The 23,857-nt window shown below is 37.5% G+C and overlaps 1 protein-coding gene across 41 annotated transcripts in view; it reads left to right on the top strand.

The window, feature by feature from the left end:
- The window catches only part of PIAS2 (protein inhibitor of activated STAT 2), a 105,527-nt gene that overhangs the window by 18,161 nt on the left and 63,509 nt on the right, over positions 1-23,857 (top strand). For 38 of the 41 annotated variants that reach the window (XR_011421029.1, XR_011421031.1, XR_011421032.1 and 35 more), the window contains 2 exons: positions 12,999-13,473; positions 22,164-22,248. Coding sequence is in view for 28 of the 41 variants with exons in the window: in XM_023647746.2 (XP_023503514.1) it covers positions 12,999-13,473; positions 22,164-22,248 (560 nt within the window). In the remaining 13 variants the exon portion in view is untranslated. Of the gene's footprint in view, positions 1-12,350; positions 12,410-12,998; positions 13,474-22,163; positions 22,249-23,857 lie in introns of those variants that run through there. The other 3 variants (XR_011421040.1, XM_070221020.1, XM_070221013.1) reach the window with 1 other exon arrangement.

Below are 23,857 nucleotides of genomic sequence, written 5' to 3'. Positions count from 1 at the left end.
TCAGGAATGGATAGGATTTTATCAAATGCCCTTCTAAAGTTTATCCAGGTAATCATATGGCTGAACCAATAAGTCTTTTTGTATTGTTTTCTTTTCTTTATCAATTTTCAGACTAATAGTGAGTTGCTTCCCCAGTATCCTCTAAAGGAGATCAGGGAGTTGTTTTTTAAGAATCATGAACAAATGATTTTTTAATATATTTGCTGTGTTTGAATTCGATGTAATTATTGTTCTTTTTAATGCTCACATTGTCTTGTCTTGGGCTATTGGGTTGTTTTCTGTGTCCTTCTGACAAGAAGTAGTCTTTGATAACCTTTGCTTTCTGGTATGAAGAACGTTCTAGGCTCATCTTGTGCATTTTCTACTCCAGACTTGAGCAATTAGTCGTTTCCTCAAGGAGCCTGAGTTCCTTTTGTGGGAAATGGTATTTAGGCTGTAATATCTTTTTCCCTACCTTCAAATGAGCATTTTTGGTTAATTAAATATAGACTACTTTTAGGTTTATAGTGAAGATGGGAAGATAATACAGAGAGTTGCCATATACCCCACAACCAGTTTCCCCTATTTGAACAAACTTCTTAATCATGGAAACATTCTTAGACTTACAAAGGTAGAGAATTCCCCATGTACCCAATACTCAGCTTCAGCAGTTACCAGCTCTGATCTTTTTTCATGTATGTCCCTATTCACTGCCCGCAAATGATTTTTTTTATTTCAAATATTTTATTTTTTATTATTTTTTTAATGGAAGTATAATTGACGTTATGTTATATTAGTTTCAGGTGTACAATGTGATGATTCAATATTTGTATATATTGCATAATGATCACCACAATAAGTCTAATTAACATCCGTCACTTTACATAGTTACAAAGAATTTTTTTTCCTTTGATGAGAACTTTTAAGATCTACTCTGTCAGCAACTTTCAAATATGCAGTACAGTATTATTAACTATAGTCATAGTGCTGTACATTATATCCCCATGACTTTCTCATTTTATAACTGGAAGTTTATACCTTTTGACTCCCTTCAACCATTTTCCCTACCCCCCAACAGGCCCCCCCCAAACTATCAGTCGATTCTCTGTATCTTTCTTGGTTTTGTTTTTAGCTTCCACATATAAGTGAGATCGTATGGTATTTGTTTTTCTCTGACTGACTTATTTCACTTAGTGTAATGTCCTTGAGGTCCATCCATTTTGCCGCAAGTGGCAACATTTCATTTTGTTTATGGCTGAATAATATTCCATTCTCTCTGTGTGTGTGTGTGTGTGTGTGTGTGTGTGTGTGTGTGTGTATCTCACAGCTTCTTTATCCATTCTTTCATTGATGGACACTTAGGTTGTTTCCATATCTTAGTTATTGTAAATAATATTGCAGTGAACATAGGAGTGCATATATCTATTCAAGTTAGTATTTTTTGTTTTCTTCAGATAAATACCCAGAAGCAGAATTGCTGGGTCATATGGTAGTTCTATTTTTAATTTTTTGAGGAACCTCCGTTCAGTTCCCATAGTGGCTGCACAAATTACATTCCCACCAACAGTGCAGAAGGGTTCCCTTTTCTCCATATCCTTGCCAACACTTGTTATTTCTTGTGTTTTTGATAATAGACATTCCAACAGATGTGACATGATATCTTATTGTGGTTTTGATTTGCATTTCTCTGATGGTTAGAGATGTTGAGCATTTTTTCATGTACCCATTGGCCATCTGGGTGTATTCTTTGGAAAAATGTCTGTTTAGATCTTCTGCCCATTTTTTATTTGGATTGTTTGGTTTTGTGCTATTCAATTATATGAGTTCTTTATGTATTTTGGATATGAACCCCTTAACAGATGAATTGCACATGTTTTCTCCCATTCAGTAGGTTGCCTTTTCATTTTGCTGATGGTTTCCTTTGCTGTGCAGAAGCTTTTTAGTTTTATTTGGTCCCAACTTGTTTTTTTGCTTTTGTTGCTTTTGCTTTTGGTGTCAGACTAAAAAAATCATCGCCAAGACCTGTGTTGAAGAGTTTACTGCCTATGTTTTCTCTAGGAGTTTATGGTTTCAGGTCTTACATTCTAGTCTTGCATCCATTTTTAGTTAATTTTTGTGTATGATGTAAGACAGTGGTCCTGTCTTATTCTTTTGCATGTGGTTGTCCAGTTTTTCCAGCACCATTATTGAAGAGACTGTCCTTTTCCCATTGTATATTCTTGGCTCTTTTATTGTAAATTAATTGACCATATGTGTATGGGTTTATTTCTGGGCTCTCTACTTTGTTCCATTGATCTGTTTGTCTCTTTTTATGCAGATACCTTACTGTTTTGATACTATAGCTCTGTAATATAATTTGAAATCAGGGAGCATGATCCCTGTAACTTTTTTTTTCTCAAGATTGCTTTGGCTATTTGGGATCCCCCAAATGATTTTAAAGGAAACCCCATATAGTGTATAACTTTATCCATAAATATTTAAATATGTGACTTAAGGATACAGATCATCTTAACCAAATAATATACTGAGTTTATGTTACACCATTTTTATTTTCCTAGATTAAACTATATTTGGGTACATTGAGGGCTTTTGTAATATACTCACAAGAAACATTGATGTGTTAGAAAAAGACTTCTTACGGTCCATATTGGGAAATGAGAAAGAGGAGGTGATATACTAGGCTCCTGATTCATTATGCTTTTGCCTAAAATTTTGGTTGGATGAGTGGATTCCCTGTTGAAGTTTGAAAATAATCATTTGCGTATTTTAAAAACTTTGTGTTTTGTGTTCAACAGGTTTTTTTTAATGTTTGTCTTCTAACATATATGACTTTATGGCTTTTATTCTCTTAACAGTTTAAGGAACAAAATTCCGTCTTTTCTTTGAAGGCTTAGTAAAATTTATTTAATGGCAGGATGGGCTAGATAAAACCTACTTGAAAAAAAATTATACTGAAGATGTAGACTTAAGAGGTTGGTGGAGAGCAATAGCTGAAATCATTCTTGGTAGTATTCATAGCAGGCTCACCTTACGTGGTGATAGCTGAAACTTGGTTGAAGACTGAGTTAAAAAAAATAGGCATCACTTTAAGAAGAAATGGTATCTAGCAAGGTTTGCCAAGAATTTGACTTAGTAAGCTCGTTAGAGACTATCTTAATAATAAATGCTAAATAGAGGGGAATTTTTGTTGTTTGTTTTTAAATAGAAGTTGATGACCAGAGGAATGAAATGGCTTTGCTGATGTCTTGAGGTCTTGGTGCTAGGAGTGGACATACATACAACTACTGATTGCTGTTGTAAAGTTTTCCACAGCACACCATTGACTCTCAAAGCCATCATCTTTGGGCCAGGGCTTGGCAGTCCTTTATTTTCGCAGCATTTTGCAGTGCAAAGACTGACCTGTTTGCTGTTGTATCCTGTGCTCTTCCCCAAACCTGATGATTTCTTTTTTGCTTCAGAAACTCATGATTCCACATTCATAGTTCCAAGCCTTTATCTTTCTTCCTTTTGCTTTTATATTTACAATAGCTAATAGAACCAATTGCATTAGCATTTTTTGCCAAATAAAGTTACCATTGGAAATAAGTGATATGAGACTTGCCAGAAATTCCTTTTTTTTTTTCCTGCTGGGAACGATTCACCCTGAGCTAACATCTGTTGCCAATCTTCTTCTCTCTCTCTTTTTTTTCCCCTTCGCCAGAGCCCCAGTACATAGTTGTATATTCTTGTTGTAGGTCCTTGTAGTTCTCATCTATGTGAACTGCTGCCACAGCATGGCTACTGACAGTGGTGTGGTTCCACACCTGGGAACTGAACCCAGAGAACGTTGAACTTAATCACTAGGCTGTCAGGGCTGGCTCGAAATTCCTTTTTGACAGCCAGCCTTAGGGTTACTTTGTGTTCTCTATTGTCATTTCTGTAAAATAAGTTTCCTTAAAATGGGAAATACCTGAAAATAAGAGGAAGGAGGGAAGCACAGTAATGAATTCTAAGTTAGTTGGATTTCTTTAGAAAGCCTCAGAGGTATCTTATATCTGTCTGACTGTCTTTGTTGGTGTTAGTATTCTGCATGATTTAGTGTTGCTTATGCTACTGTAATGTAAGCAAACTTCAGTTGAAGTATTTATTAGGATCAGGGACTTGGGGAAAGATGCACTGAATTTCTTGCTTAGAAAGATACTTCTTGAAAAGCTATTATAGTTTTTTTTTTTTCCACATCCTTTTTATTTTGACTTTATATTTTACATTTTTATTTATTTATTTTTTATTAAGGTTATGAAAGTTAACATCCTTGTGAAATTACAGTTGTACATCATTATTAGTCTTGTTGTAGGTACACCACTTCACCCCTAGTGCCCTTCCCCCACCCCCCCGTCCCCTTGCAACCACCCATCAGTTCTCTTTGTCCATATGTTAACTACCACCTATGAGTGGAGTCATACAGAGTTCGTCTTTCTCTGTCTGGCTTATTTCACTCAACATAATACCCTCAAGGTCTATCCATGTTGTTGTGAATGGGACGACTTTGTCCTTTTTTATGGCTGAGTAGTATTCCATTGTATATATATATACCACATCTTCTTTATCCAGTCATCAGTTGCTGGGCACTTAGGTTGGTTCCATGACTTGACTATTGTGAATAATGCTGCGGTGAACATAGGGGTGCATGGAACTTTTGGAATTGCTGATTTCAGGTTCTTAGGATAGATACCCAGTAGTGGGGTGGCTGGGTCATAAGGTATTTCTATTCTTAACTTTTTGAGGAATCTCCATACTGTTTTCCATAGTGGCTGCACCAGTTTGCATTCCCACCAACAGTGTATGAGGGTTCCCTTTTCACCACAGGCTCTCCAACATTTGTCACTCTTGGTTTTGGATGTTTTTGCCATTCTAACAGGTGTAAGGTGATATCTTAGTGTAGTTTTGATTTGCATTTCCCTGATGATTAGTGATGATGAGCATCTTTTCATGTGTCTATTGGCCATTTGTATATCTTCTTTGGAGAAATGTCTGTTCATGTCCCCTGCCCATTTTGTAATTGGGTTGTTTGATTTTTTATTGTTGAGTTGTGTGAGTTCTTTGTATATTATGGAGATTAACCATTTGTCTGATAAATAACTTGTGAATATTTTTTCCCAATTAGTGGGCTGTTTTTTTTGTTTCAAACCTGTTTTCCCTTGCCTTGAAGAAGCTCTTTAGTCTGATGAAGTCCCATTTGTTTATTCTTGTCTTTTGTTTCTCTCATGTGAGGGGTTATGGTGTCCGAAAAGATTCTTTTGAAGCTGATGTCAAAGAGTGTACTGCTGATATTCTCTTCTGGAAGACTTATTGTTTCAGGCCTAATCTTTAGGTCTTTGATCCATTTTGAGTTTATTTTAGTGAATGGTGAAAAAGAATGGTCAATTTTCATTCTTTTACATGTGGCTGTCCAGTTTTCCCAGCACCATTTGTTGAAGAGACTTTCTTTCCTCCATTGTAGGCCCTCAGCTCCTTTGTCGAAGATTAGCTGTCCATAGATGTGTGGTTTTATTTCTGGGCTTTCAATTCTGTTCCATTGATCTGTGCATCTGTTTTTGTACCAGTACCGTGCTGTTTTGATTACTGTAGCTTTGTAGTATGTTTTGAAGTCAGGGATTATGATGCCTCCAGCTTTGTTCTTCTTTCTCAGGATTGCTTTAGCAATTCGGGGTCTTTTGTTGCCCCATATGAATTTTAGGATTCTTTGTTCAATTTCTGTAAAGAATGACATTGGAATTCTGATTGGGATAGTGTTGAATCTGTAGATTGCTTTAGGTAGAATGGACATTTTAACTATGTTTATTCTTCCAGTCCATGTGCATGGAATGTCTTTCCATCTCTTTATGTCGTCGTCAATTTCTTTCAAGAAGGTCTTGTAGTTTTCGTTGTATAGATCTTTCACTTCCTTGGTTAAATTTATCCCAAGGTATTTTATTCTTTTTGTTGTGATTGTGCATGGGATTGAGTTCTTGAGATCTTTTTCTGTTAGTTCATTGTTAGCATATAGAAATGCTACTGATTTATGTATGTTGGTTTTATACCCTGCAACTTTGCTGTAGTTGTTGATTGTTTCTGATAGTTTTCCAATGGATTCTTTGGGGTTTTCTATATATAAGATCATGTCATCTGCAAACAGCGAGAGTTTTACTTCTTCGTTGCCTATTTGGATTCCTTTTATTTCTTTTTCCTGCCAAATTGCTCTGGCCAAAACCTCCAGTACTATGTTGAATAAGAGTGGTGAAAGTGGGCACCCTTCTCTTGTTCCTGTTCTGAGAGGGATGGGTTTCAGTTTTTGTCCACTGAGTATGATGTTGGCTGTGGGTTTGTCATATATGTCCTTTATTATGTTGAGGTGCTTTCCTTCTATACCTATTTTATTGAGGGTTTTTATCATAAATGGATGTTGGATCTTGTCGAATGCTTTCTCTGCATCTGTTGAGATGACCATGTGGTTTTTGTTTTTCATTTTGTTAATGTAGTGAATCACGTTGATTGACTTGTGGATGTTGAACCATCCCTGTGTCCCTGGTATAAATCCCACTTGATCATGGTGTATAATCTTTTTCATGTATTGCTGTATTCGGTTTGCCAAAATTTTGTTGAGGATTTTCACATCTATGTTCATCAGTGATATTGGCCTGTAGTTTTTGTTGTTTGTGTTGTCCTTGTCAGGTTTGGGGATCAGGGTGATGTTGGCTTCATAGAATGTATTAGGGAGTGCTCCATTTTCCTCTATTTTCTGGAATAGTTTGAGAAGGATAGGTATTAAATCTTCTTTGAATGTTTGGTAGAATTCTCCAGAGAAGCCGTCTGGCCCTGGACTCTTATTTTTGGGGTGGTTTTTGATTACTGTTTCTATTTCTTTACTTGTGATTGGTCTATTCACATTCTCTAATTCTTCCTGATTCAGTTTGGGTAGGATGTATGAGTCTAGGAATTTATCCATTTCTTCTAGGTTGTTCAATTTGTTGGCATATAGTTTTTCATAGTATTCTCTTATGATCCTTTGTATTTCTTCGGTATCTGTTGTGATTTCTCCTCTCTCATTTCTAATTTTATTTATTTGAGACTTCTTTTTTTTTTAGTGAGTCTGGCTAAGGGTTTGTTGATTTTGTTAATTTTTTTCGAAGAACCAACTCTTTGTTTCATTGATCCTTTCTACTGTCTTTTTTGTTTCAATATCATTTATTTCTGCTCTAATTTTTATTATTTCCCTCCTTCTACTAACTTTCGGCTTTGTTTGTTGTTCTTTGTCTAATTCCGTTAGGTGTCGTTTGAGGTTGTTTATGTAAGATTTTTCTTGCTTATTGAGGTGAGCCTGTATTGCAATGAATTTCCCTCTTAGGACTGCCTTTGCTGCTTCCCAAATAATTTGGTATGGTGTGTTTTCATTTTCATTTGTCTCCAGATAATATTTGATTTCTTCTTTAATTTCTTCAATAATCCATTGTTTGTTTAGTAGCACGTTGTTTAGTCTCCACGTTTTTGGCCCTTTCCCAGCGTTATTCTTGTAGTTGATTTTTAGTTTCATAGCATTATGATCAGAAAAAGATGCTTGATATTATTTCAACCCTCTTGAACTTATTGATGCTTGCTTTGTTTCTCAAGATATGGTCTATCCTTGAGAATGTTCCATGTGTGCTTGAGAAGAATGTGTAACCTTCTGTTTTTGGATGAAGTGTCCTATATATATCTATTAGGTCCGTCTGATCTAATTTTATATTTAATTCTATAATTTCCTTGTTGATTTTCTGTCTGGATGATCTGTCCATTGTGTTAATGGGGTGTTGAGGTCCCCTACTATTATTGTATTGCTGTTGATGTCTCCTTTTAGTTTTGTTAATAGTTTCTTTATGAATTTTGGTGCTCCTGTGTTAGGTGCATATATATTTATAAGTGTTATGTCATCTTAGTGGAGCGTCCCTTTTATCATTATATACTGCCCCTCTTTGTCTTTATCTGTTTTGCTTTGAAGTCTACTTTGTCTGATATAAGTATGGCAATACCTGCTTTCTTTTGTTCATTATTAGCTTGGAGTATTGTCTTCCATCCCTTCACTTTGAGTCTGTGTGTCTTTGGGGCTGAGGTGCGTTTCCTGGAGGCAGCATATTGTTGGATCTTGTTCTTTGATCCATCCTGCCACTCTGTGCTTTTTGATTGGAGAGTTCAATCCATTCATGTTTAGAGTGATTATTGAAACGTGGGGGCCTAGTCTTGCCATTTTATCACTTGTTTTCCGGTTCTTTTGCATTTTGTCCTGATGGAGAGCTGTTACTTTGTGTTATTGTTCTTCTGCTTATCTTCTTTCTTCTGGATTTTGCAGCCCCTTTCCTTTTTCTGATTTTTCAGGAATGAGGTTCTTCCTGAGCATTTCTGGAAGAGGAGGTTTTGTGGCGATGAAGTCCCTTAACTTTTGTTTATCTGGGAAAGTTTTTATTTCTCCATCGTATTTGAAGGATATTTTCGCTGGGTAGAGTATTCGTGGCTGCAGGTATTTGTCCTTCAGAGTTTTGAATATTTCATTCCAATCTCTTCTAGCCTGTAAGTTCTCTCCTGAGAAGTCTGCTGATAGCCTTATGGGGTTTCCTTTGTAAGTTATTTTCTTCTGCCTGGCTGCCCTTAGTATTTTCTCTTTGTCGTTGACTTTTGCTAGTTTCCCTACTATATGCCTTGGGGTTGGTCTTCTTGCGTTAATAAAGTTTGGAGATCTATTGGCGTCTGTCACATGAACTTCCATCTCTCTTCCCAAGTTTGGAAAGTTCTCAGCTATTATTTCTTTGAATAGGCCTTCTGCCCCCTTCTTCTCTTCTCCCTCTGGTATACCTATAATCCTTATGTTGCATCTCTTAATTGAGTTGGATAATTCTCAGAGAGTTTCTTCGTTTCTTTTTACTCTTAGTTCTCTCTCCTCCTCTGTCTGCAGCATTTCTATATTCCTATCCTCCAAATTGCTAATTTTGTCCTCCATATTATCGACCCTACTGTTCAGAGAGTCCAGATTTTTCTTAATCTCCTCCATTGTGTTCTTCATCTCCAGTATTTCTAATTGGTTCTTCTTTATAGTGTCAAGCTCTTTTGTGACATAGCTCCTGAACTCATTGAGTTGTCTATCTGAATTCTCTTTTAACTCGTTGAGTTTTTTAATAATGGCAGTTTTGAAATCATCGTCATTTAGGTTATAGATTTCATTGTCTTTGGGATTGTTTTCTGGGTGCTTATCATTTTCCTTCTGTTCTGGAGATTTAATATATTTTTTCATACTGCTTGCGTGGATTTGTGCCTCCGCATAGAGATAGAGTTTAGTCGCTGCTTCCACTTGTTGCGACTGGTGTGGGGGAGGGCAGCTGTTTAGACTGCACCAACCAGGAACCCTGTCAGCTGTTACTGACTGGACCTGGACCCCTCCTCATAGTCGCAGTGGTTCTGTGGGGTCCCTCGTTGGTTGTGGGGGCAATCGCAAGGGGGCCTCAGCTGCTGGTGCCTACTATTGCAGCCCACTTGGACGCGCTCCCTCCTTGTGGTCTGCAGCAGTGTTGTGGGCTTTCCCAGCAGCCAGTAGCAGGATCACCTATAATTGCCGCTTTGTCCCTAACAGAGCCCACAAGATCACACTTGTCCACTATAGGTCCCAGCAGAGCTATGGGTATCTTCTGCAGTCTGTCGTTAGCTCACCTAGCTGTGCTACTTTTGCACCAGGGCCTTCCCGCCTTGAGATTGCCAGTCGGGACCTCTCCACTAGTGCTGTGCAGAGGCTTTCGCTGAGGCTGCTGTAGGAACCTGGAGTTCCCCCCTGGGCTATGTAGCTGTTTCACTGGAGCTCCACTGTGCCCCACTCCACTCTCACAGGATCTCTGGGAGCTGTTTGCCTCATCTGGGACACAGCCAGAGTCCGTGGGCCTGGTGCTGGCTTGTAAGCTGCTGCCTTGTGGGGAATTCTGCTCTAGGGAGCTTCCTGGTGTTCTGAATGCTGGGCGGAGGCTCCCTGCTAATGGCGAGCAGAGGCTGTCCGTGCCGGGGAGGTGCGGGACCCCGGAGCCTCCCCCTGGGCCGCAGAGCCGGGCGCTGGGCCTCCAACCGTGTCCCCAAGCACGTCTATGGGAAGTCCGGGCACCCCCTGCACCAACCTGTGCTCTGGAGACCCTGGGCCCAGCAGCAGCTTGCAGTCTGATGCCGTACTGGGGAATCCGCCCACCAGGAGCTTCCCTTTGTTCTGGATTCTGGGAGGGGCCTTCCAGCTAATGGTGAGCAGAGGCTTTCCCTGCCGTGGGTGGTGTGGGACCCTGGAGCCTCTCCCCGGGCCGCAGAGCCAGGTGCTGGAGCTCCAACCGTGTCCTCAAGCACGTCTACGGGAAGTCTGGGCACCCCCTGCACCAACCCGTGCGTTGGAGACTTGTGAACCCAGCAGCAGCTTGCGGTCTGGTGCCAGCCAGGGAATCTGCCCGCTGGGAGCTTCCCTTTATTCTGGATTCTGGGCGGGGCCTCCCTACTAATGGCGAGCGGAGGCCTTCCCTGCCACTGGGTGTGGGACCCTGGGGATTCTTCCTGGGCTTAGGTGTAATCGCAGGGGGCTTGGGTACGGCTGTTGTCACCTGTTTCCACCATCGCTCCGCTGGTGAGTGCACACTCCTGCCCTTGGTGTGTGGCGATGCTATGGGGGAGTCCGCTGGAAGAGAGCCTCCTGCAGGAACTAGGCTGTCCGGGGGTCGGGGGTCAGGGGTCAGAGAGTTTTCACCTATTTCCACCTCCTCCTGGAGGGAATTCCTTCAGCCTTCCGTTGTATAGTAGCATGAAACTCTTAGGCATCTTGAGATGCTATCTGGATATCCTTTGTTAATCGGTGAATGTCCAATTAGTTGTGGATTCGACGGGGGAGAGACAAGACCGCTCACTCCGCCATCTTGGTCCTGCCCCATCATAGTTTTTTAATGCATGAAACCTTGAGTAAACTGTAGCTGGTGTGTCATGAGGTAGGCCAAGAATTTTCTTGTTTTCCATCTTTGTTGTCCATTGCATAGGGTAAGATAGATAAATCATCATCTTCACATATGGAGGAAATGAAGCAAGTTGAAGTATGATGGCCATGGCATTGTGATATTTGTTGCTGTTGGAGTGTGATTTAGAGCTGCACTGTGCAGTGTTAGTCCAAATTGGGATGTGCTGTAAGTGTAAAATACACACTGGATATTGAGACTTAGTATGCAAAAATATCTCGACACTTAAAAAAATTATTTTTAAATCACAAAAATTGATTACATCTTGATATAATACTTTTGATTTATTGAGTTAAATAAAGCATATTATCAAAATTAATTGAAATTGTATTTTAATATGGCTACTAGAAGATTTAGAATTATATATATAGTTCCTAGTTCTATTTGACAGCACTGATCGAGAGTGTAAAAAATGGTTGCAAGGATTACAACTTTAATATTCTCTGACTTGTACAATATGAAATATGGAGACATTTAGTGTATGAACTAGAATTATGGTACAGCTTTTATATGCAGATTACTTTGATACATTTAAATTTGTTTGCATTTTAGGAAACCGGCAAGTATTGTTCCGACAACTATTTAAAAGGCAAGCAGGGGCCTGGCCCCAAGGCTAAGTGGTTAAAGTTCTATGCGCTCCACTTTGGTGGCACAGGTTCACGGGTTTGGATCCTGGGCACAGACCTAATCCACTCACCAGCCATGCTGTGGTGGTGTCCCACGTACAAAAAAAAAAAAAGAGGAAGATTTGCACAGGTGTTAGCTCAAGGCTAATCTTCCTCAAGCAATGAAAGAGGAAGATTGGCAACGGATGTTAGCTCAGGGCAGATCTTCCTCAGCATAAAAAAAAAAAAAGGCAAGCAGAGTTTTAAAGATTTACTTCTGGGCTATCATGAGACTTAAAAGTGCAGAACAGAGGAATTATTATGAATCAGTGCTAGCTGTAGGTGTTGCCACTGCATACCTGCCAGGTTGAGAAGGAATCCCAGGTAGTGGTGGAGGGTGCAGCACTGTGGGAAAAGTTTCGTTAGGGTCCATTTCTGAAAGAGATTTTGGTCTGCTCCAGATCTTACTCCTTTTTCTGGCCAGATGATTCACGAGTGTATGAGTAAATCTGACCCAAGAGTACTTTACCTCCGAGTTCACAGTTGCCTGAAAATCACTAAGTAGGTGGATTTATGAGGCAGTAAGTGTTTAAAAGTATTTAGTAGGTTCTGTTGAGTAAATAGATGGTGTGGTATGAAGCAGGAACTGCTTTATAACCTTCATCGTATACCCAAGAACAAGTTGTTAGAGTGCTGTGGAGGGAATCATGCCCTTTAAGATTTATGACCACCCATTTCCTTGCTCTTCAAAGGTCTTTTTCTCCTTGGATACTCAGCTGGGAATTTCATTCATGTTAGAAGCTTGCTAAATAAGATGTATGTGTTTTTTAGCTTTAATATTTAAAAATATCCTTATTTTCTTGCGTTGTCTGTTCCTTAGTATTTGAGATGGGGTGAAAAATTCATTGGATTTTGGATGACAATTCTTTCTTCATTTTGTAGGTTTACTAAGCATCAGAAGTTACACATACAGCATGGCTAAATCTAATTTTTTGCTTGGTTAATTGATGATAATATTGTAACAGACATTACGTTATGTGTTGGTAGGACTTAGTTTTGAAAAGGAACATTTTCATTGGTTATAAATTTCATATTTGTAAAGCAAATATGGGTTTACTCTTGAGCTTAGTCAGATAATGAGGTGGTTAATAGAAACTAATAGACTGTAGATTGCCAAAATTAAGAGGACAACAAAATATAACATCATAACTTGAATGTAATTTGGGAGGGGGCTACCTGTGTAAACAGGAATGATTCTAAGTGGTATGTGAAAATGCTGTTACTAGCACATGCCAGTTGATAGATTGCTGGAAAAACCAGATTTTACAGTATATTTTAGATAGGGTTTTCGTATACTTGAGGGTGACTACTGGCTTATGTCCTTTTTTTTTTCCTTTCCTTTTAGAATATGGTTTCTAGTTTTAGGGTTTCTGAACTACAAGTGTTACTAGGCTTCGCTGGACGGAATAAAAGTGGACGCAAACATGACCTCCTGATGAGGGCGTTGCATTTGTTGAAGAGTGGCTGCAGCCCTGCGGTTCAGATTAAAATCCGAGAATTGTATAGACGCCGATACCCAAGGACTCTTGAAGGACTGTCTGATTTATCCACAATCAAATCATCAGTTTTCAATTTGGATGGTAGCTCGTCACCTGTAGAACCTGACTTGGCCGTGGCTGGAATCCACTCGTTGCCTTCCACTTCAGTTACACCTCACTCACCGTCCTCTCCTGTTGGTTCTGTGCTGCTTCAAGATACTAAGCCCACATTTGAGATGCAGCAGCCATCTCCCCCAATTCCTCCTGTCCATCCTGATGTGCAGTTAAAAAACTTGCCCTTTTATGATGTCCTTGATGTTCTCATCAAGCCCACAAGTTTAGGTAAGTGTTGGAGAAATCAGTTTCTTCTGGACAAGGGAGTAAATAAAGCAAGAGGCCTTCAACTATTGATTAGTGCTTTGCTGTTAATATTATAAAATTGAGGTATTAATGCCAAATGTTTAAATTGATAAAAACATATTGGCAACTATACCTGAAATCTAATATAAAACTGTTAATTCATCATTTGAGTGCTCTTTTTATGGCATAGAACTCAAATTGGTTCTGTGTGTATAGGAACAGGCAGAAATCTTATTGCGTGTGATTCTGTTTTTTGATATTTTTACAAAGAGACTTAGTTTATATGTAACATAGCTTTTAAACTAAAAGAAAGAAACCTTTTATACTTAGTTTTTTTGTGAAGTGGTGCAGGGAGTTTAACACATTTTTTAGCTTTTGTTTAATATCCATCAACTTCTCTGAAAATTTAATAAATTTTATCATATTACTAAGAGTTGATATGTGTGGCTTTAATTAGGAAATGCCATTTCCCAGACAATTTATGTCATCAAAAATCCAAGTACTTCTGTAAGTAATTTCATTAGGCAGTAATAAATTGTCATTACAACACAGAAGTCATCAGCCTAAGTAAAAGTTTGTTCATCTGGGAGATTATTTTTTTTTTCCATCCTGGGAAAACCCTTTTTCTTTCAAGTCATTTGAAAAAACTAACTGTATCAATGTGCTTTTTTCCCCCTTTTGTATAGGATTATACCACAGTACATCTTAGTTGAGTCAAAAGGAAATTTTGAGGTACAGGGCTAGTTGATGGGATCAGTATGGTGTGATTGGTGGCTGACAAGGTGGCTCTGCTTTTCCCAGGCCCTTTCTCCTTGCTTTGTTTTTATTTAGCAATACTGAGCCAGGCAGGTAGAGTATGTCATTCTGAAATAAGGATGCTGTGTTTGCTCACATTTTATTATTTGTACAGAGTCCTATGAGTAGAATTATGGCATCAAAGAATAAGAACGTTTTAGACTCTTGATAACATATTGCTAAATTAGTTTCCAGAAGAGCTGTGCCAGTTTAAATTACACAGAGTGAGTGAATGTCTCTCACTGCACTTTACTTCCTGCCTTTATTAGGTGTTATTAAAAACAAATCTTTGTGGATTTTTTGATAGGTGTAAACTTGTATCTTGTTTAGATTTTTCATTTTTAAAATTAATAACAGATGCAAACATTTAAAATGTTTATTACTCAGTTGCTTTTCTTTTATGATTTTACTTTCATCTTTAACTGATTTTTCACAAGTTCGGGTTTATCTGGTTAAAATGTTCCCCATAATTAATTTTTTTATTTCTCCCCTTGTAGTTTTTGGTTTATACCAATGCACAGTATCATGACTCATTCACATACTTCTTTCTCAGCAATTATTGCAAGTTTCTTTGTGTGTATTTTGAGAAAGATTCAGACTGGTGATGTGCTTAGGTGACCCTACCTCATGGGACTCCTCAGGAGCATGGTTGGGGTGGGACTGAGAAGAGAAGAGGGCCTGTGGGGTGTGGTTACATTTCAAGATGTTTCAGAGACATGGTTGAATGCTGGAAAGAAGACTGGAGACTGAGAGAAGATGCAGCAGTGTTTTCTCTACTCATTAGCATCAGTGGTATGACGAGGGGTAAACCCTGGAGAGGCTTTGTGCTTTTTTCTTTCCTTGCTTTCCTATTTGTTCAGAAATAGAAATAGGAATTTTCTTGCTTTTCTGTATTCCTCATAGAGTTTCTTTTTCGTTAACCTCAAAGTTAAAGGAAAGTATAAGCTTTTTATAAGTTTACTAAAATAAAGCTTTTTGTCTCATTTGGCTTAGGTAAAATAATGCCATAGATATTTTGTGTTGAAGAGTGACTAAGAAAAACCTGCCTTTTGCTCATAGTTTAAATTAGAATGTAAGAAATATGTATAACCTAAGGGCTTATAAAACAGCTTTTGACCCCTGAGCTAAAAACTATTCATATGTTTTTTTAGGAGTCCCGCCTGTCATTGTTTTTATAAACTTTATAACTGATTCTTGTTTTAAAACAAGGCTTAAACATTTCCTTATCCTGCCTTCCCTAAAGAGAAAAGAAAAGAATTTTCTTAATGTATATAGTCTTATGTCTGATTGATAAAACGGTAATTTAAGTAATGTGCTTTTTAGACTTTGAAGTAGAAAGTTAAAAAATCAACATAGTACTATATAGTCTGCCAGATAAAAGTGGAAAAAAATTGATCATTTCCAGTAATGACCTTTAATTGAAAAATTTTAGTGTCAAAATGTCTAAAGCAATGTAATGATATTCAGAAGATGCCTTAATTTTTAATGATATGGTTTTTATGATGTTGAAAATACTTATGAAAATAAAAATCCTGGAAAAATCTATTTAATTTGAAACACTGCTATGGAGAAACTTGTTTACATTTGGGAAATGAGAATTAAAAATCCTTAGGAGTCAAAGAAGATATCAAGTCCATATTTCAAAGCACGTGTTCTTGACGTCTGCAAGCCAGTCTGTGTATTCTCGATTTTTATATACAGTTGATTAGATGATTGCTAAGCCATCAACATATTATTGAGCAGGAATTAATTGACTTCATGGGAGAGACTGGAAGAGTTGTGGTAGAAAAGAACAGACACAACAGGTCAAAATCTGTTATTCCAAAACCTCTTGGGATATTGAAACCAATAGCCCTTTAGTATTGAGGGAGTCCCTGTTACAGCATCGCACATGTGTTGATGCTAAAAGGAGCCAACCAGAAAACACCACGGTGAGTATATTCTGTTTAAGAACATGCATTATTGGATAGTTTTTCAGTTTGGAATTATTTCTATTCAAAATGGTTAAAATAAAAATATTTTAGCATTTAAAATGACAAACTGTGGCATCCAGAAGGCATGAGGTTCTCTGTAGCTAAGGGTTTACTGTAACAAATGGGTGATCCCCTAATCTAAAAACAAACTAACAAAAATCTCTGGTCTCCTTCCTTAAATAGCTATTCTGATTTGCTCTCACAGGCAGTCTTTTTCTCTTATTTTCAATTTTCTTCTTTTCTTTTTTCAGATAATTTCTTTTGAAGGTGAAATACTTGGGGAATTTTCTATTTGAAAATTTTTTTTGTATATTCAGTCTTTTCAAAGGAGTAAATATAGAATGTTAAGTTATAAAGAATATCAATGAAATGAACAGCTGTGAAACCACTACCCAATTTTTAAAAAAGGAATGTTGCCATTATCTTTTAAGCCATCTCCTTGCCTTTCCTTTCTGAGTTAAATCACTGTCCTGAATTTTGTGTTCCTCTCCTTTACTTATTTTATATGTATAAAAAAAATAATGTTTAATTGGCTTGCTTTTGAAATTTCTGTAATGGTGTATACTATATACATTCTTCTGTGACTAGCTCTCTGTTTACTCTGTTTATAAGCATCTGTATATTGATACGTCTGGCTGTTTGGTATTTTTTAAATTACTTCAAAGTATTTTGAGCCTTTGATTCTTTATAATTTCTTCATTGTGCTCTTCAGATTACAAAAGTAATTTATGCTAGTATTTGAAAATTTAAACATCATAGGAATATAACAGAAAAAGCCCCTCATACTCTCTCGTATCACGCAGCTAGTCATATCAGTAGTTAACTGTTTCTCTGCATATGCCATGTCATCTTTTTTCTCTTCTCCATTAAAAACAGCATTTTCCAACTGCAGAGCCACTGTGCCACATTTCTGCTGAGAGAGGACACTACTCTACTTGTATCCTCTGTCAATAGCGCCCCCTGGAGTTTTGTACCGTAACAGTCTTTCTTGGAAATGTATTGTAGATGTGTAGATTACAGTAGATCTGTTATTTTGTAGATATACCATAACTTAACCAATATTCTGTTGATGTACATTTTCAGGTTTTTATTATTTATTCAGAAATATTTTAGTGTATAGCATGTGTCAGGCATTATTCTTAGTCTTACAGACATTGCTGCTGTGAGCCTTTTTGCATATGTGTTTCTCAACACTTGTGTACAAATTTATGAAGTATAAATGCCTAGATTTGAAGTTGTGTCAAAGAGTATAAGCATTTAATATTTTTGATATTCAACTTTTGGAGGGAGTTTTGGCAGTTGCTTCAAAAGTGTTGTGTCACTTTATACTCCAATAGTGGATGAATGTATTATTTTCCCTACATCCTCGTCAGCATTGTATTTTTGATCTTTTAATCTTTGCTAATCTGAAAGGTGAAAAATTAGTGAGTCAACATCTTTTTATATTCTTAAATTCCTGAATATTAGGAAATACTCATTAAGCCTCTGGGTACAATTAAACAGATTTAAAATGATATGCACATTAATGTAAAGTCGTTAAAATATTTCACTTCTAAAGAATTTGGATAAATTCAGACACTGTATGCATCATTTCTGTTAACTCAGTTAACAAGTATATAATGAGGATTTAATTTGGATATGGTTATGTAGTCTAATTGTGGGGAAGTCAGAAGTATGGAATGGGCTTAGGAAGTTTGTTATCTAGTTGGTGAGATAATGTTAACATGGGAGAAAAGTAACATTCAGGTATATGCTTGTATGATGAAGCACTATAAAACTCAAATATCATATTGGCCTATTGAATAGGGAAGTCAGTAAAGACTTCTTGAAGGGCCAGCCCCGTGGCCGAGTGGTTAAGTTCATGCACTCGGTTTCGGCGGCCTGGGGTTTGCCAGTTCAGATCCTGGGCATGGACCTAGCACTACTCATCAAGCCATGCTCATCAAGCCTGACAGTGAAGAAACTACTTTGAATTAAGTAAGACTTGGGGAGACATTGGAAATGTAGGTTTGCTAGGAAAGAGGCGAGGCGATTGTTATGGAGGCTCTTAGAGATAAAGGAGTTTAGACTTGGCTTCATTCAGAGATGGGACACTGCTGAGCATTTTTTTTTTTTAAGATTTTATTTTTTTCCTTTTTCTCTCCAAAGCTCCCCAGTACATAGTTGTATATTCTTAATTGTCAGTCCTTCTAGTTGTGGCATGAGGGATGCTGCCTCAGCGTGGCTTGATGAGTGGTACCATGTCTGTGCCCAGGATTCAAACTGATGAAACACTGGGCTGCCTGCAGCGAGGTGCGCAAACTTAACCATTCTGCTACAGGGCCGGCCCCAACTGCTGAGCATTTTTGAGCAGAGGAATGGTGCTGAAAGTGGTGCTAAGAATGACCAGCTCTGCGCTTGTATCCTGTTGGGAGACTGACAGAGAGGCAGAGTTGCTATTTCATTTGCACAAAGTAGTAATTGGTTGTGAGTAGGATGGTAGTAGTAAAACTGGAGAGGAAGCAGGCTATAAGAAAATTTTAGAAAACAGCACTTAATGACTAACTGGATATAGAGGAGGAAGAAGAGGACTCAGGTAAAGGAAGTGAATGATTTCTAGTGATTGGACAATTGGTAACTATTCTCTTTCATAATTCTGAATTAAAGTGACTGTTTTACAAGAAGGGTGAAATCTCACTACTCTGCCCTCCCGAAATGATCTTCGCAGCTGTTATATAGGGGAGAAAGTATTTTGGTAATAAACATCACTGATGATTATTAATATAGTGATGGTTTCTGTATAGGTAAAACTTTAAAAATGACGCGTTTGTTACATTCTGTGTAAATCTCATTAAATTAGAAAACTTTTGGTGTGCGTATAGGAGGATTGTCATTTAAAAAAGTACATGTAAAGCAATGTTCAATGATAACTGTATTTGTAAACAATTGAATATTGGAATATAGAATTATTCAGTCAAGTGTTTTGAAAGCATTGTGTGTGCCTCTTAGTTCCAAATGTGTTAAGAAACAAGTTATCAAAAATGAGCTAGTTTCCTAATATAAAACAGAACTTATGTTTATTTCTTCTATTATAACTATAAGAATATTAGTTTTGGTGTATTTTTGTTTATACATGTTTGAGGGTCATCCCCCCCGCCCCTTGTTTTTGATGCAGTGATGCAATGGGAAAAGGAATACTGTAAGAGTAGTCTTTGATTGGTGATGATGATACAATTAATTGATGGGTGATGGGGCACCAAATAGCTCAGGGTAGAGATCTTAGATAATGCAATGTAATAAACTGATTTATTCATTGTTACTTTATGAATTATTTTGTTGGTAGATTAGCTAGACTGAACCATGGTAATCCACAAAGCTGCCTATAAAACCTCTTGGTTTATCTCCTCCCTGAGTGAGCCATTTTATAAGCACTCACTGCTAGGTAACATTCTTGACTAAATATAAACCAGTTTATCAAAAGTTGTCAATATAATACTTCCTGGGCTGGAAGGACTTGGGAGGTTTCATATTTTACTAAAATATTTAACATTTAGGCATATGAAAATATTTTCTACTTAAATATATTACCAAGAAAAAGTCGTTGTTATTAAATAATTTGGAAAATGCATCTGTTGGGCTGGATTTCTTTTTCCCTCTTTTTCTGAAATTTTGCTATCTCTTAGAAAGCAGAGACTTTTGTGCAGGACTTCTGAAATTCAAAATGTATTACATATGTGTAGTGCCTTATTGTTTTTAGAATGCTTTCATGTATGTTACTGCATTTGATTCACAAAACAGCCTTTAAAAGGCAGATGAGCAAAGTGTTATTCCTATTTTAATTGAGGAGTAAAGAAGTCTTTATTTCACCCTATTTTTGAAGGATATTGAATTTTCAGTTGGCACTTTTTTCCTTTCACTACTTTTAAGATGACTTCTGGCCTAGATTGCCTCTGATGAGAAGTCAGCCTTTATTCGTATTCTTGTTCTCTTGTATGTAATGTTTCTTTTTTCTGTGACTGCTTTTAAGATTTTTTTAGTCATCATTAGTTTTCAGTACATTAGTTTGATTTTGATGTGACTAGGTAGTTTTCTTTGTATTCATTTTGCTTGGTGTTTGATCTGTAAGGGTTTGTCCCCCCTCCATCAAAGTTATGGAGTATTCTTTCGTTATTTCTGCAAGTTTTTTTTTTTCAATGCTCCATCCTTCTGGGGCTTTATTTGTACCTGTGTTAGACCTTTTGAAATTTCTCGCTGGAGAGACTGGGTGCTCATACTGTTAATTAAGATTGAAAATGCAGTGTGTTCACCTCTAATCTCAAAATATATATTATTGAATTTGATAGTTAAGAGGTTGTTGGTGACCTTAGCCATGGATGGAGAAGTGGAAAGTAGAATCTGCACAAGGAAGAGTTGGAGTGAAGAGGAATTGAAGATATGGAGAGACTTCCTACTGTAGTTATGTGTTTGTGTTTTATGCCCCATAGTTATGTTTACAACTTGTAGTTTTGTTTGATTTTTAGGCCTTCATCATAAACAGCATCCCTCCCTCCGTTTAAATGTTCTGGGAAAATATGAACCGCTTTATGACATGATTGCTAGAAACCTAATTCTTACAATAAATGCTATGCTTAAAGAAAAGTATTTTACCCAATGAGTTAATATTTTTCTTATTTGGTGTGTCTTGTGGATTGAAGGCCTCTGACATTATTCAACTGGCATCTTGTTATTTAACTTTATGCATTGGGAAAACTGTGTTTGGTAACACACACAAGAGCCTTTTTGTGTCCTCTTGCGTGTGGTTGCAGTACTTGTTAGGAAGCAGAAGGCTTGAAGCCTCTGTATTAGCTTTTGTTTTAATGAGCACTAGAACGCCATTGAGTATTGCATCACTGTAAATCTGTTAGTTCTTTGTGAAGTGAATACATTTCAATTTTTAATAATATGGTTAAGAAGGATGACTTCCTTAGGTAATCTTTTTTAACTAGATAATCTATTGTATGCAAATAATTACTATGTAGCCAGTCCTGGTGGTCTAGGGATTAAGATCTGGCGCTCTCAGCTCTCACTGCCACGGCCTGGCTTCGTTTCTGAGTCAGGGAACCACACCACCTGTCTGTCGGTTGTCATACTGTGGCGGCTGTGTGTTGCTGTCATGCTGAAAGCTATGCTATGCCACCGGTATTTCAAATACCCGCAGGGGTCCTCATGGTGGACAGGTTTCAGCAGAGCTTCCAGACTAAGACAAAGAAGAAGGACCTGGCCCACCTACTTCCCAAAAAATTTGCCGTGAAAACTCTATGAATAGGAGTGGAGCATTGGCTGGTAGAGCGCCAGAAGGTGAGAGGATGCCGGAAAAAGACCAGGCAGAGTTCCGCTCTGCTGTGCACAGGGGCGCTAGGAGTCGGAATCACCTTGACCAACAACAAAATTTCTATCTATCTTAATAACTCAACTTAGAAGTTTTACATTTCCTCTTATATACTCTGTGTAATTGAATATAAATATTGAAAACAAAACACAACCAAGAAAACAAACAAAAAAGACACATGATTCTTGGATAACGTTCTCCTGGTGGGAGTTTTTGGCTTCCTCAGATTTTCAGTAGCTGATACTGTAGTCAAGGATGAAATGTAGTTTTGGAGGGTTGTGTTATATTTTGGCTATATTATAATTAGTGTGTTAGAATAAAGAATGATAAATGCTTAAAATTGAACCTGCTGTAGAGTCACTTTACTTTCATGATTCCAAAAAGAATAGAGTTTAGTACTACTTTATTTTGGAGTATTTTTACCACAAAAATTTCAGAATTTGGCACAGTCTTTATTGGAACTGCCTGGTTACTGCAGATCTTGATATAAGATATAATAAATCTTATATTCTTAAATTTGTTATTGGAATATTATCTTTCTTTTTTTTTCTCCCCAGTTCAAAGCAGTATTCAACGATTTCAAGAGAAGTTTTTTATTTTTGCTCTGACACCTCAACAAGTTAGAGAGATATGTATATCCAGGTAAGAGGAATGTTTGGAATATATTTCTCAGTGAATGTTGGTGTATTAGTTTGCTAGGGCTCCATGACAAGGTACCACAGACTGAGTGGTTTAAACGACAGAAATTTATTTGCTCACATTTCATGAGGCTTGAAGTCCAAAATTAAGAGTCAATGGATTTGGTTTCTGCTGAGGCCTCTCTCCTTGGCTTACAGACAGCTGCCTTCTTGCTGTGTGCTCTCATGGTCTTTCCTTTGTGTGCCTGTGCGTCCTTGGTGTCTCCTCCTCTTCTTGTAAGGACACCAGTCAAATTGGATTAGGGCTGCACCCTTATGACCTCATTTAACCTTAATTGCCTCTGTAAATTCCCCGTCTCCACATATAGTCTCATTGGGGATAAGGGTTCAACATATGAGTTTTTAGGGGGCACAGTTCAGTCCGTAACAGTTGGACTATTTCTCCTTAAGAAAGTGTAGTATACTTTGACTAAGGTTAAATATTTAATAAATACTCTGTATTAGGAAAAGATTTTAACCTTTGAATAAAACCCCAGAGTACCTTTTGAATTACTTTTTGTCACATTTGGCAATAACTTTTTTTAAATGAAATTTTTATTTCAAATTTAGCAACATAAAAAAGAATTTGTGATAACAACCCAAAGATAGGATGACCATATACTTTATCATCAAAACTGAGACAATTTTAGAGTGAAAGTAGACATTATTAATAATTTTTCTAGGATAAGATCATAAACTAGGACTGTTATGAGCTGTATTGTCACCTGGACCAAAAAATTAGTAGAAATATTAAAACAGTAATGGAGGGCCAGCCCGGTGGTGTAGTGGTTACCTTCGTGCACTCTGCTTTGGCGGCCTGGGGTTTGCAGTTTCGGAACCCAGGCATGGACCTACACACTGCTTGTCGAGTCACACTGTGGTGGCGTCCCTCGTAGTAAAATGGAGGAAGATTGGCATGAATATTAGCTCAGGGCCAATCTTCACCCCCAAAAAGTGAAGAGGAAAAAAATAGTGGAAGGTACTCTTAGCTTTGCTGTTTAGAAAAATAGGAGAAGCTTAACGTATACAGATTTATAAAGAGCAAATGAATTGAGAGATGTGAGAGGAAAGAGAAGGAAATTTGTGGTGTATACTTTTCCAATTAAAAAATAGTCACCTTTAGTATTAATAATATATTACTTATATGGCTCTTTAAAACTGATTCGTAAAGATTTAACACAAGAAGACTGAGTTTTCTGGAGGTTGAATGATTTTCCGGGATTGTAGAGTTAAAAGTAGAACAAAGGGTTCAGCAGATGAGAGGTCTTTTGCCTCCTATCAACTGTTTGTTGGAACACTCATCTCAGATATTAATGTGAGTTTTTAAAAAATAAGGATTCTGCAGCTGTTTTCAAAATTCTGTATTCAACATTAGTTACATAAGGTTTTTACAGCCAGAGTTTTCCGTCTTTAATGTGTTCATGTGCACTGTCAGTCTCCCAAGATGGTGGATTCAAAGTTATGGGCTTCATGTCTCTTTTAAACACCGTGACGTCTTGAAGATGCACTCTTGTTATATGGCGGAGTCTGGGATGCAGCCATAGGTTTTTTCACTGATCGCTCTTAATAATATC

Source organism: Equus caballus, chromosome 8 (genome assembly GCF_041296265.1).
Source record: "Equus caballus isolate H_3958 breed thoroughbred chromosome 8, TB-T2T, whole genome shotgun sequence".
Classification (NCBI taxonomy): domain Eukaryota; kingdom Metazoa; phylum Chordata; class Mammalia; order Perissodactyla; family Equidae; genus Equus; species Equus caballus.
The sequence above is the reverse complement of the archived record's forward strand: the minus strand, read 5'-3'. Positions and strand labels throughout refer to the sequence as shown.